At 45.5% G+C, this 14013-nt stretch overlaps 1 protein-coding gene across 1 annotated transcript; it reads left to right on the top strand.

Moving 5' to 3' along the window:
• Positions 1-475: 475 nt before the first annotated feature.
• Positions 476-1040, top strand: LOC119367794. The gene has a single exon (XM_037633200.1). It carries the CDS (start codon positions 506-508, stop codon positions 821-823), a length of 318 nt encoding a protein of 105 aa, XP_037489097.1. The 5' UTR covers positions 476-505; the 3' UTR covers positions 824-1040.
• Positions 1041-14013: the final 12973 nt, after the last annotated feature.

Here is a 14013-nt window from a genome sequence, read left to right on the forward strand (position 1 = left end):
CTCCGAAAACTTCAAAAAGACATTGCTGCCAAACGTAGCCTAAATGTTAATGCAATCACCGAAGGTGATGTTATTGTTATTGGGAGGGAGTGTACACCGCACATACACAGGCACGCACAGACGACGTTTTGGTGATTGCCGGTGCAGCCGTTAACCAACATAGACAAATTTACACGTGGCAACCCTTTACGATGCACGCCCGATGCTCGACTGTGCGGTTCCGCAAATTATATGTGGGATGTCATAAACTGAATCAGTTTTCGTGATCTCGTAGACCGGTTGGAAGAGAAGGTTCCAAAAGTGTGTCTGACCCATAATTTGCAGTAAAAATTGGTTAGCTGATGATCTGTTTCAGGTATCTTTGGACCAAAAGTTGCACCAATAAATCGAGCCTGCTGGATCCAGTCGGGGAGACGGGTGTACAACCACCATTCATTTATAAGCTGGCCTCAAGAAGTTGCTTCCATTTATAAGCTCGTGGTCAATAGTGGGGTTCGCAGGAAATATGGACAGAGATCAGGCGCGCGTCTCTCTGCTTGTAGTTGGAGTGCTGCTCACCGGCACTTTGATTGCAGTGCTCGCAGCCAGTCTAGCCGCCGGCGACACCGCGGCTGGACTAGCAGGCAGCATGGGCACCGCGTACAGAGTCGACGCGGCTACGGCGCCGCAGAAGCTCACACCGGTGGTGCACCGTCGCGTGCTCGCCAGCCTCGGCAACTCGGTCTTCGACCCTAACAGGCCGGCATGCATCCGGCAGTGCGGGGCCGCCGGGCAGCCGTACACCGGCCAGGGATGCGTGCGTGCGTACCAGTGCGGCGGCTAGCGCTAAGTTAGCACCGCATCTGACAAGACGCACCGACGCAAGTTCACTCGATGGAATGCCGCAATAGTGAGTGCGTACACCCCTTGGTAGTTGTTATTATAGTACTAGTTGGGTTGGCCGTAACTCGCAAGTGATTGATCCTTGTACGTGATAAATTTGTTATTGTTGCTTGGTGTAAAATGGTCTTATGTCTAATGCTAGATTGTACGTTATTCCTAGCCAGCGGCGCACTTGAGTTTTCTCCAAAATGTGTGCATATGTTTTTTTATGGAAATGTGTGCATATGTTTACACAACTTCTTAAATAAGCAATATCATTACGGCGTCGTAAGAATATAATAGATGATGTGTATTTGACAGCAATGCAGTTGATTTAGAAAACGTTTTATTTTCAACCGGCTGATAACAGCGACGTGTAAGTTGCCTCGTCCTAGCGACACGTGTCCCATGTGGACCTGGCAACGCGCACGACTTATTCCTTCTACGTGTCCCTCGATTCCCTTATCTCTCACTACTCATCACTAAAATCTTATCCGCTCCTTCAAATCCCAATCTCGAGTGTTGGTGTTTCCCCGCTCCGCAACCTAGCCCCGCCCCGCTCCGCAGCCTAGCCCCCGCCGCTGGCCAGCCCGGCCGTCGCGGCCACCGCCGACCACACCGACAGTCACTCCGACTGCGGCGGGCACATAGCCCCTACCCGCAGCCACTTCTAGTCTCCTGGGTAACTCATGACGCTATCGGATCTTCGCTTTGAGAGACGCCATGCTTTCGAAGATCACATCTGGCGCTCTCTGCATCTTCCAATCAACTTCATGTCAGAAAATGGGCAGAGGGAATTCTTCTGGTGGCTGAGTTTACAAGATCCAAGATCCGTCTCACAGAGGAATCAGTAGGTACAATTTTTCTTTCTTGCTTTGGAGGATGAGCCTCTCTCTTCAAAGTTCAGAAAATTCGTGACTCTCTTTTCAAGTTCTCGGTTTCATCCATCAATGTTGGTTTTGCTATCTACAATGGAGGAAACATCTCGCTGCCTGAATTCAATCTAGGCTTCCTCCTCTGGGGCCCAAATGGGCCAAAACATCGATCTTTGCCAGATCCTGAGCAAGATGTTGGCTGGACAGTTGTCTCTCGCTCAAGGAATTCAAATTCATATGCGGATGTTGTTCGAGCCCCAAGGTATTTTGATCATGGGAGCAATAATCATCAAAATCAAAAAAATAGTAGAGCACGATCAACGGTAGCAGTTACCACTGTCTTCGATAGACGTCAATTCCCTATTGCTGATATCTATACTTACTATTAAACAAGCGAACATTTTCTTTCTTAACGACACCCCATTTAGTGTACATGAGTTAATTATGGCCGTTTGATTATCTAAATCAATGAAATCTAACAGACCAGAATAATCTAAGGACCTACCTTGGTGTGAATAGCAATTAAGTAGGCGGACGAATCTTCTGCCAGACGAAAATTTCCATGGCCCGCTGCGGCAACTTCCCCTATGTAAATCCCGTATCCTTAAAATCATGGTAACTCCCAAAATCACGGGAACCTCATGCGCCCCTCACCACCCGCCTCCCACTTCCTCCGTTCTTCGTCCCCACGCCCCGATCCCCTTCCGCCCTCCTCTTCCTAAGCCGCCGGCGTCCACCACGCCACCCCTCCTCTTCTCCACCAAGCCAGCCCGTCCCCACACGACGAGCTCGTGCAGATCGAGGCGTCTACCACGCAGAAGACGTCGGGGAGCACGAGAGCCTCCATTGCGCCCCCTTCCGACGGCCGCCCGGCGGTAACCCAACTCCTCCCCTCCTCTTATCCAACACAGGGAGAAGCCGCCTGCTTCCACCGCAAGGAGACGCCGTAGACGGAACGTCCTGGGTGCTGAACCTCACAACACACTCCAGGCAAACACCATATATCTTGCAATCTTGGTATCTGTGTAGGTCTAACTTAGGTCAGGTGTCATTTTATTACTAAGGAGGCAGAAGGTTGTGTAGATGGTCAGTGCAAATAGGAGCTGTGAAGCGGGTGCATCATGGTGGCAGCAGTTGCAGCTCTGGCAGTTTGACTCGGAGTTCAAGTGGACGAATTTTTCAGGGAAGCTTAGGGCGGTTGCTTGGGGTCCAGAAAGAACTTGTGTATTAACATTGGTGAGTGGATTACAAGGTTAGCTTTGTTCTTCTGTTTTGGGGGCTGGGATTGGATTGACTTGATTTGTGGTGCGTTTGCTTGTAGATGTCCAGAAGCTGGGGAGTGCAAACTGGGTCAACTAGAGGTGCTTGCAACTGCAAAAAAACAAGACGAACACAAACTTAAGGCATGTGCAATTATGTCGAATTTGATATGCAATGCTCAGCTGTTGTGTTACTCCCTCCGTTCCGAATTACTTGTCTTGGATTTGTCTAGATACGGAGGTATCTAGCACTAAAATGAGTCTAGATACATCCGTATCTAGACAAATCCAAGACAAGTAATTCGGAACGGAGGAAGTAGATGTTATCGCAAACATAGCTCCTTCTTGTACGTTTAGGGCTTGACATGCTTATGTGACTGATTTGTATGTTAATTAATATCTCCATATCCTAAAAAAACTCTTGAGAACATTTTGAACTAAATTTGATTTTTTCAGTTCTCGGTGTTATAGTAATTGTGTTTTGTCTTTTATTTCCTCACATATGCTGGCTGGTTTCGGTATCATATTTGAAATTACTGGTTGGTTTAATATCATTAGCCTGCAGCCAATTTATGACTTTTGAATTTAGTATGTGCACAGGTTAAATCCTTCTCTTTACCAAAAATAAATGTGCAGAATTAGCATGTACAATAATTATTTTATTTATCTTTGTTGAATAGCTTTTTCATGACGTTTATCTACAACCATTCAGGTCAGGAGCTTGTGGAACGCTTTAGTCGATGATAAATCAGTTCAAAGTACCATGTTCTCGATCAAGAAAGGTTGTTTTTACATTTGTATTCAAAGGTCTCCCTCGCCGCACACGAGGCCGTATGCACGACCACTGCCACTCCATCGCTATCGTTATTTCTCCCTGGGATTGGGTTTTGATAATTTTTTCGTGTGTGTTGTTCCCTGCAGTACATTGTGAGGGGCGGGCTGATACAGGGCAAACCCGGTGTAGGCCGATCTTTCACGTTTGGAGTGGGATCCCTCGAAGAACACGATGAATACGGGGAAGAACGAAGAGAAATCACAAGGGGAAACACTCAAGAACAAGTCCAATCACACATCCACTAGACTATCAAACACACAAAATCCACAAGGTACATGAACGACAAAGGGAAAGATACAAGGTAGCATTCATCTCAAATCCAAGAGGAGATGAGGTCTTGACGATATCCTAGACGGATCTTCCCACGAGGGGGTCTTGATGATATCCCGTGGGATCTTCTCCTAGATGGAGCTCTTGGCCTCCAATGGAGTGGTAGTCTCTCTCTCTCAAGAGTAGAGGTAGGAGCAAAGCTCACCTAAGAATGAGCTATCATATTTGCTAACCCTAGAATGGAAGAGGGGGATGAGTATATATAGTAGTAGCCACGAAGGGGTAAGTGAGGAGCGAAAGGGTACATGGCCACGGGCCGAGTCTCTGCGCGCAGGCAGGGCCGGAAGTTCCGGGGACAGATGGAAGGTCCGGGCGCCGGAGGTTCCGGGCAAAGGTCCGGCCATGGTCCGGGCTATCCAGAGAGTTGGCACACTCTCGGACGGCTTCGATGCGTCAGGGCCGGAAGTTTCGGGACGGCCGGAGGTTCCGGGGGCCGGAAGTTCCGGGCAGCGGCCGGAAGTTCCGGGCTTTCCAGAAGCTTGTCCAGGCTTCTTCTTCCTTCTCTTCCACGCTTCCCTCGCGGATGGTGTAGGTGATCCTTGGCGCTTGCACTCCTCCTCGTCGTTCGTGAAGCTCCGGCAATACCTATGCATGCACATGAGTGGAGGGTCAAGTAGTATACCATCCTCAAAGGGGTCAAGTGAGCACGTGTAAAGGAGAAGATTCACCTTTGTGTATGTGAAGTAGAGGTCGCACGTGTCACTTGCCAAACGGACTCTTGACATGGTGATGACCGTAGGATGCTCCGTATCATCCCCTCCCCCTTGGAAAAGATCCGACCTCGGATCGAAAACCAAATCACCATGGGAAAGAGATGGCGGTGCCGTGTCGAATGGTCGGTCACCAAGCACTCATCATCTTGAAACTCGAAATGGGAACTCTCCAATGTCGCACCATCTAGTGATTCCTTCAAAAGAAGCAAGAACAACAAACACTTGGAAAAACAAATGTGGTTAGCGGTAGTGCAAAACCAAGCATTCAAGAGGTGATTCACCAAACAAGTGTCGTCATCAAGCATAGCATAGGGTGTGACAAAGGATTGTGACATGGCATGTAAGCACATAAATTGATCACAATCAATGATATCATGGGGACAAGTATGCAAATGTGAGGTAGTGATGCAAATATGTGTGACAAGAGAATAAGCATCTACCTCAAGTTCATAGCAAGCATTCACAAATTGCTCAATGAAAGGTCTATGGTAGGCATAGGAAAGATTCACAACACCAAATAAAATGAAGTGTCTGAACACATGGGTCAAGTGCAAGACAATCCAAGTATAATGTGCATAGGGTGTAGTGAATATAGTGTGGCACTCAACACAATAGAAAGAGCAATTGTTCATCATGTGTGAGGCAATCAAGTCAAGCATGTGACAAGCAAAGGGACATGGCATATGTGAAGAAATGATCTTGGTGCAACCAACCATATGATAGTAGCAAGTAGTCCAAGAATTGGATGCAACACACAAGGTATATATATCATGAAGCATGGAAATGTGGCAATCATGGGTGAAAGCAATATCTTGAACATGCGTGCAAATGGTGCAAGCAACACATGAAGTATGATCCACAATATCCAAGCTCAAGAAGGATGTCACCTTGAAAGCGTGTCTTTGTGCATTCTTCACAATGCCGAAGTGGTAGGAAATGTGGTGTAGAAGCAAGTCGTGGTAGAATGTAAGAGGCTCGCTCTCAAGAGCTCGAATGGTCAACTCACGTGAAGTGGAAGTCGACACAAAGTCCAAGTATCCTACACATGCACAAAACAAAACAGAGAAAGTATGTGCATGGTAGATAAACACATCATCCATCATGATGGTTCTCATCGTTTGCACATAACCATTAGAAGCAAAAGTGCATGAGTAATATGATGCAACAATGGCGATATTCATGGCACTAGGTATATGGTGCAAAGAAGTAAGACAAGCATGCTTCACAAGTAATATGTCAAAATCTCCAAATATATGTGAGAATGCTATGGGGGCAAACTCATGAGCAAGACTAATAGCATGGTTGCACTTTATACATGGCAAATCTAGCATGAGAGAGGCAACATATGGAGATATGTGACAAGAAGCAATAACAATCATGTGCAAAGCATGTAGATGGTTGTCATCAACCGTATGAAATGAGCAAGTATGAATCATGGGTGATGCAACATAAGCAAGCATCTCAATCAAGTCGTGCAAACTAGTGGAGCAAAGACTCTCTGTTTAGCCCGGAAGTTCCGGGGTAGGACGGAAGTTCCGGGCGACGGAAGTTCCGGGTGAGTCCGGAAGTTCCAGGGGTCGTGGAATTTCGTCCGGGACGAACCCTAAATTCTAGATATGAGAACGGGGGCGGAAAAACACGATTTCCAAGGTCAAAATTGGAGAGATTTCGTGGATGGAAGATGGGGAAACTTGGGGAAATGCTAGATCCACTTGAAACCAAGCAAATCCATGGATCAAAATCAACAAAACATCATCAAACCAACAAATCACAAAAAAAATTGGGGCTATTTTTGGTGGGGATTTTTGAATTTAGGACGAAATCAAGCAAAAGAAGGCTAGAAAACGATGGGAGGGACTCCAAATCCGTGATAAACCTAAGCTCTGATTCCATATGATACATGGCAAACCCGGTGTAGGCCGATCTTTCACGTTTGGAGTGGGATCCCTCGAAGAACACGATGAACACGGGGAAGAACGGAGAGAAATCACAAGGGGAAACACTCAAGAACAAGTCCAATCACACATCCACTGGACTATCAAACACACAAGATTCACAAGGTACATGAACAACAAAGGGAAAGATACAAGGTATCATTCATCTCAAATCCAAGAGGAGATGAGGTCTTGACGATATCCTAGACGGATCTTCCCACGAGGGGGTCTTGATGATATCCCGTGGGATCTTCTCCTAGATGGAGCTCTTGGCCTCCAATGGAGTGGTAGTCTCACTCTCTCAAGAGTAGAGGTAGGAGCAAAGCTCACCTAAGAATGAGCTATCATATTTGCTAACCCTAGAATGGAGGAGGGGGATGAGTATATATAGTAGTAGCCACGAAGGGGTAAGTGAGGAGCGAAAGGGTACATGGCCACGGGCCAAGTCTCTGCGCGCAGGCAGGGCCGGAAGTTCCGGGGACGGCCAGAAGGTCCGGGCGCCGGAGGTTCTGGGCAAAGGTCTGGCCATGGTCCGGGCTATCCAGAGAGTTGGCACACTCTCGGACGGCTTCGATGCGTCAGGGCCGGAAGTTCCGGGACGGCCGGAGGTTCCGGGGGCCGGAAGTTCCGGGCAGCGGCCAGAAGTTCCGGGCTTTCCAGAAGCTTGTCCAGGCTTCTTCTTCCTTCTCTTCCACGCTTCCCTCGCGGATGGTGTAGGTGATCCTTGGCGCTTGCACTCCTCCTCATCGTCCGTGAAGCTCCGGCAATACCTATGCATGCACATGAGTGGAGGGTCAAGTAGTATACCATCCTCAAAGGGGTCAAGTGAGCACGTGTAAAGGAGAAGATTCACCTTTGTGTATGTGAAGTAGAGGTTGCACGTGTCACTTGCCAAACGGACTCTTGACATGGTGATGACCGTAGGATGCTCCGCATCACGGGCGGAACCTCTTCTTACTACTCCCTGAGGCGTTCAAGGGAGTCAAGCAGGCCGGAGTCATCAGATGGGGCTCCTAGGTTCCGTCCCAGCTTCACTTTGCTCCCCTTGCTGCACTGTTTCTTTCCTAACTATTGAGATTTACATGTCTATCTACTTGAGACACTACTTGAATATACACATCAATCGGTGTGTTCAAATTGAGTGATGGATTTAACACATATTTGTTCTGTTCTGCTACTTGGGTTCAAGTTTGTATATCTGTGCGCTGGCTCACAGAATATTTTTGTGGTGCTTTTACAGGAGAGGTTCTAAATCTTTTGAGGAAGCACGTGCAGCTGTGTTCACTAAGGAGAACGGGACATTGGGAGACATATGGGGGGTGCGCATCATGCTAACTAGCTTTCTGCACGATTTTAAGATTTCCTTTGTCAAGTGTTTGTTTAGATCAGGCTCAGATTCAGGATGATGTTTCCTTGCATCATGTTGGTTTAAATAGTTAATTTAACTTGCATGCTCTGGATGGAGCATATTGTGAATCATTCACTGCATGATACATTTGTTGAGTCCCGCCATCATTTTATTCTATCCTTGTAATTGAAATTCTCATCGGTTCGAACTAAAGAAAATGATTTGGGGTGAAGAGTTGAAGGCCTGAAGCCAAATGTTCCTAATCAGGAAGATGACCTCCACAACTCATGTGAAACAAGGCCAACGCTATGTGCAAGATTGTATTGCTTCATGAAGACACTTTTTATCATTCATTTTTATTATTCAAATCTCTATGGTCGCCATAGATGTTGCCATTACATGGATTTATCACTATTTTTCATGTCTTGTTGTAAACAAAACTCCCTCTGTACTGATATATTTGTGAACAGAGGGAGAAGTATACATTAAGCTTCATTTCACTCAGGAGAGCAATTGTTACATGGAAGTTAATTAATCACAGTATGAATTAGAATTCTATACTCGCACGAATTCCATGTTTTGATAGAGATGTGCGTTGCACGTACGTGCTTACTAGTAATAATGAAGCGGGAATTCTGCCAATTCAAAATGGATTGGGAGCAGAAATGGGTAATACTTCCACCTCAAGGCCCAACATAGACCATCCTAAAGCCTTCTGCGTTCGGTGTCTCCTGGTGGGCCATGAGAGGCCGTCCTGCAAAAACAAAATCTGGTGCCATAATTGTAAAGAGTGGGGTCACGTTGGCAGTGACTGTCGATCGGCCTTCCGCTCGCTCGCTACGTCAAATCGCCTATCCGCCTCAATATCTGCTCATGCTGCTGCAAACCCCGTTAATGGTGTGATTGCGGTGCCTTGTTTGGTGAATGCTATTGTCGTCTCTGGCAATCAAGATCCTAGAGTTACTCACATACCTAACAATCAAGATAGAACCGCGGTCTAGGCGTCTAGCCCGACCACACTTCCCGAACCACCTACATTGACAGTTAGCAGATTACTCCAATCCATAGAGGTGAGAGGAGAGCTTGTCATGCAGGCCATGGCAAACTTCCGCTTTGACCCAACGCCGCTCCTGCCACCGCATCATCAAGCTATTCAGGTGGAAGGGACGCTAGCTAGGGTGTGGGTCGTCACAGAGCCAGCCACGCCGCGTCATGAAGATTGGGCAATCACCACCATTGTGCCCATGCCAAATCAACAGGTACTTTTCCCAAATGTCAGGCAGATTATTGGAGAGTTTATCACACAAGTCAAACACCTAGCTTTTCAAGAAATATGCCCTAGCCCCTTTGGTTAAGCATATGTCAGATTGTGAACCCCCTTTGATAGATATACTATGGTTCTCCAAAGCCCGCATGCTTTTGGAGATGTGCACATAATATTTCAGAGGTACAATCAATGCTTAAACTGGAGGAATCTAGCACTTAATAGAGATAAATGGGCACTGTTGATTGGTTTTCCATTTGATAAGAGAGAGATTCATGAGCTTGCAAATGCTGTCAGAAGCTTTGAAAATGTTACTTTGGGACAGAGCAAGGAGCACTCAGGCTACTCTCATGGTAAAAATCAGGGTGGAAGATATGAGAGATGTGCCCATTAGCATTGTAGTTGGGGAATCTGATGATCCTAACTCTAAATCTTGGACAGTACTAGTGGTGATAGTCCAGCAGGAGATTTGGGGGGGTGGGGGGGTGGACCACCTGAAGAAGATCCAGTTCCCATAGATGGCAACCCACATCCACAACCAGCAAACCCTTTTCACCATCCCAATCAGTTAAATCATTTTGTGGGGCCAATTCAGCAGCATTAAGCACAAGATATCATGGCTAAAAACCAACAAAATTTCCATCAACAAGCCATGCAACAGGTGGATGAAGAAGAGGAGCTAGAGGAAGATGAACAACTTCCTGGATGGGGCACTGGGCTATGCCGGCAGAAGATGATGATTTAATTGACCAAGAGCTAGAAGATGGAGAATTCATGGAGCTTGCTGATCTTCTGCAGCCACTAGATGAACAACATATGCAGGAAGAACTCCTAGAGATGGACCCACACAGTGACCTGACTTTATCTGTAGGGTCAAATGGGGTTGAAGATGGAAATCATGTGGAAGAAGTTGTTAGGGGAACATAGTAATTTTGAAAATTTCCTACGCACACACAGGATCATGGTGATGCATAGCAACGAGAGGGGAGAGTGTGTCCACGTACCCTCGTAGACCGAAAGCGGAAGCGTTAGCACAACGCGGTTGATGTAGTCGTACGTCTTCACGATCCGACCGATCAAGTACCGAACGCACGGCACCTCCAAGTTCAGCACACATTCAGCTTGATGACGTCCCTCGAACTTCGATCCAGTCGAGCTTTGAGGGAGAGTTCCGTCAGCACGACGGCGTGGTGATGATGATGATGTTCTACCGTCGCAGGGCTTTGCCTAAGCACCGCTACGATATTATCGAGGTGGATTATGGTGGAGGGGGGCACCGCACACGGCTAAGAGATCCAAGGGATCAATTGTTGTTGTGTCTAGAGGTGCCCCCCTCCCCCGTATATAAAGGAGTGGAGGAGGGGGAGGGTCGGCCCTCTCTATGGCGCGCCCTAGGGGAGTCCTACTCCCACCGGGAGTAGGATTCCCCCTTTCCTAGTAGAACTAGGAGCCCTTCCAAGTAGTAAGAGTAGGAGAGAAGGAAAGGGAAAAGAGAAGAGAAGGAAGGAGGGGGCGCCGCCCCTCCCCCTAGTCCAATTCGGACTAAGCCTTGGGGGGAGGGGGCGCAGCCTCCCCTCTCTCTTTCCCCTAAAGCCCAATAAGGCCCATATACTCCTCGGCGAATTCCTGTAACTCACTGGTACTCCGAAAAATACCCGAATCACTCAGAACCTTGCCGAAGTCCGAATATAGTCGTCCAATATATCGATCTTTATGTCTTGACCATTTCGAGACTCCTCGTCATGTCCTCGATCTCATCCGGGACTCCGAACTCCTTCGGTACATCAAAACTCATAAGCTCATAATAAAACTGTCATCGAAACCTTAAGCGTGCGGACCCTACGGGTTCGAGAACTATGTAGACATGACCGAAACACGTTTCTGGTCAATAACCAATAGCGGAACCTGGATGCTCATATTGGCTCCCACATATTCTACGAAGATCTTTATCGGTCAAACCGCATAACAACATACGTTGTTCCCTTTGTCATCGGTATGTTATTTGCCCGAGATTCGATCGTCGGTATCCCAATACCTAGTTCAATCTCGTTACCGGCAAGTCTCTTTACTCGTTACGTAATGCATCATCCCGTAACTAACTCATTAGCTACATTGCTTGCAAGACTTATTGTGATGTGCATTACCGAGAGGGCCCAGAGATACCTCTCCGACAATCAGAGTGAAAAAACCTAATATCGAAATACGCCAAATCAACATGTACCTTTGGAGACACCTGTAGAGCTCCTTTATAATCACCCAGTTACGTTGGGACGTTTGGTAACACACAAAGTGTTCCTCCGGTAAACGGGAGTTGCATAATCTCATAGTTGTAGGAACATGTATAAGTCATGAAGAAAGCAATAGGAACATACTAAATGATCAAGTGCTAAGCTAAGGGAATGGGTCAAGTCAATCACATCATTCTCCTAATGATGTGATCCCGTTAATCAAATGACAACTCATGTCTATGGTTAGGAAACTTAACCATCTTTGATTCACGAGCTAGTCAAGTAGAGGCATACTAGTGACTATAAGTTTGTCTATGTATTCACACATGTATTATGTTTCCGGTTAATACAATTCTAGCATGAATAATAAACATTTATCATGATATAAGGAAATAAATAATAACTTTATTATTGCCTCTAGGGCATATTTCCTTCAGTCTCCCATTGCACTAGAGTCAATAATCTAATTCACATCGCCATGTGATTTAACACCAATATTCACATATGTATATGATTAATACCCATAGTTCACATCGTCATGTGATCAACACCCAAAGGGTTTACTAGAGTCAATAATCTAGTTCACATCGCTATGTGATTAACACCCAAAGAGTACTAAGGTATGATCATGTTTTGCTCGTGAGAGAAGTTTAGTCAACGGGTCTGTCACATTCAGAGCCGTTTGTATTTTGCAAATATTCTATGTCTACAATGCTCTGGACGGAGCTACTCTAGCTAATTGCTCCCACTTTCAATATGTATCCAGATTGAGACTTAGAGTCATTTGGTTTGGTGTAAAAGCTTGCATCGTTGTAACTTTTTACGACGAGCTCTTTTATCACTTCCATTATCGAGAAATATTTCCTTAGTCTTTACTAAGGATATTCTTGACCGTTGTCCAGTGATCTACTCCTAGATAAAAATTGTACTCCCTTGCCAAACTCAGAGCAAGGTATACAATAGGTCTGGTACATAGCATAGCATACTTAATAGAACCTATATCTGAGGCATAGGGAATGACTTTTCATTCTCTTTCTATTTTCTGCCATACTCGGGTTTTGAGTCTTACTCAACTTCACACCTTGCAAAGAACTCCTTCTTTGACTGTTCCATTTTGAATTACTTCAAAATCTTATCAAGGTATGTACTTATTGAAATATCTTATCAAGCGTCTTGATCTATCTCTATAGATCTTGATGCTCAATGTGTAAGCAGCTTCACTGAGGTTCGTCATTGAAAAACTTTTATTCAAGTATCCTTTTATGCTATCCAGAAATTCTATATCATTTCCAATCAACAATATGTTGTCCACATATAATATCAGAAATGCTACAAAGCTCCCACTCACTTTCTTGTAAATACAGGCTTCCCCAAAAGTCTGTATAAAACCATATGCTTTGATCAACTCATCAAGCATATACTCCAACTCCGAGATGCTTGCACCAGTCCATAGATGGATCGCTGGAGCTTGGACATTTTGTTAGCACCTTTAGGATTGACAAAACCTTCTGGTTGCATCATATACAACTCTTCTTTAATAAATTCATTAAGGAATGCAGTTTTGACATCCATTTGCCAGATTTCATAAAATGTGGCAATTGCTAACATGATTCGGACAGACTTTTAAGCATCGATACGAGTGAGAAAATCTCATTGTATTTAACACCTTGAACTTTGTCAAAAACCTTTTTCGACAAGTCTAGCTTTGTAGATAGTAACACTACTATCAGCGTCTGTCTTCCTATTGAAGATCCATTTATTCTTAATGACTCACCGATCATCGGGCAAGTCAATCAAAGTCCATACTTTGTTCTCATACATGGATTCCATCTCAGATTTCATGGCCTCAAACCATTTCGCGGAATCTGGGCTCATCATTGCTTCCTCATAGTTCGTAGGTTTATCATGGGTCTAGTAACATGACTTTCAGAACAGGATTATTGTACCACTCTGGTGTGTACTGTATTTTGGAAGACCTATGAGGTTTTGTAGTAACTTAATCTGAAGTTTCATGATGATCATCATTAGCTTCCTCACTAATTGGTGTAGGAATCACTTGAACTGATTTCTGTGATGAACTACTTTCCAATTCGGGAGAAGGTACAAATTACCTTATCAAGCTCTACTTTCCTCCCACTCACTTCTTTCAAGAGAAACTCCTTCTCTAGAAAGGATCCATTTTAGCAACAAATATCTTGCCTTCGGATCTGTGATAGAAGGTGTACCCAACAGTTTCCTTTGGGTATTCTATGAAGACGCACTTCTCCGATTTGGGTTCGAGCTTATCAGGTTGAAACTTTTTCACATAAGCATCGCAGCCCCAAACTTTAAGAAACGACAACTTTGGTTTCTTGCCAAACCACAGT

Source organism: Triticum dicoccoides, chromosome 2B, assembly GCF_002162155.2.
Source record: "Triticum dicoccoides isolate Atlit2015 ecotype Zavitan chromosome 2B, WEW_v2.0, whole genome shotgun sequence".
In the NCBI taxonomy this organism is placed as follows: domain Eukaryota; kingdom Viridiplantae; phylum Streptophyta; class Magnoliopsida; order Poales; family Poaceae; genus Triticum; species Triticum dicoccoides.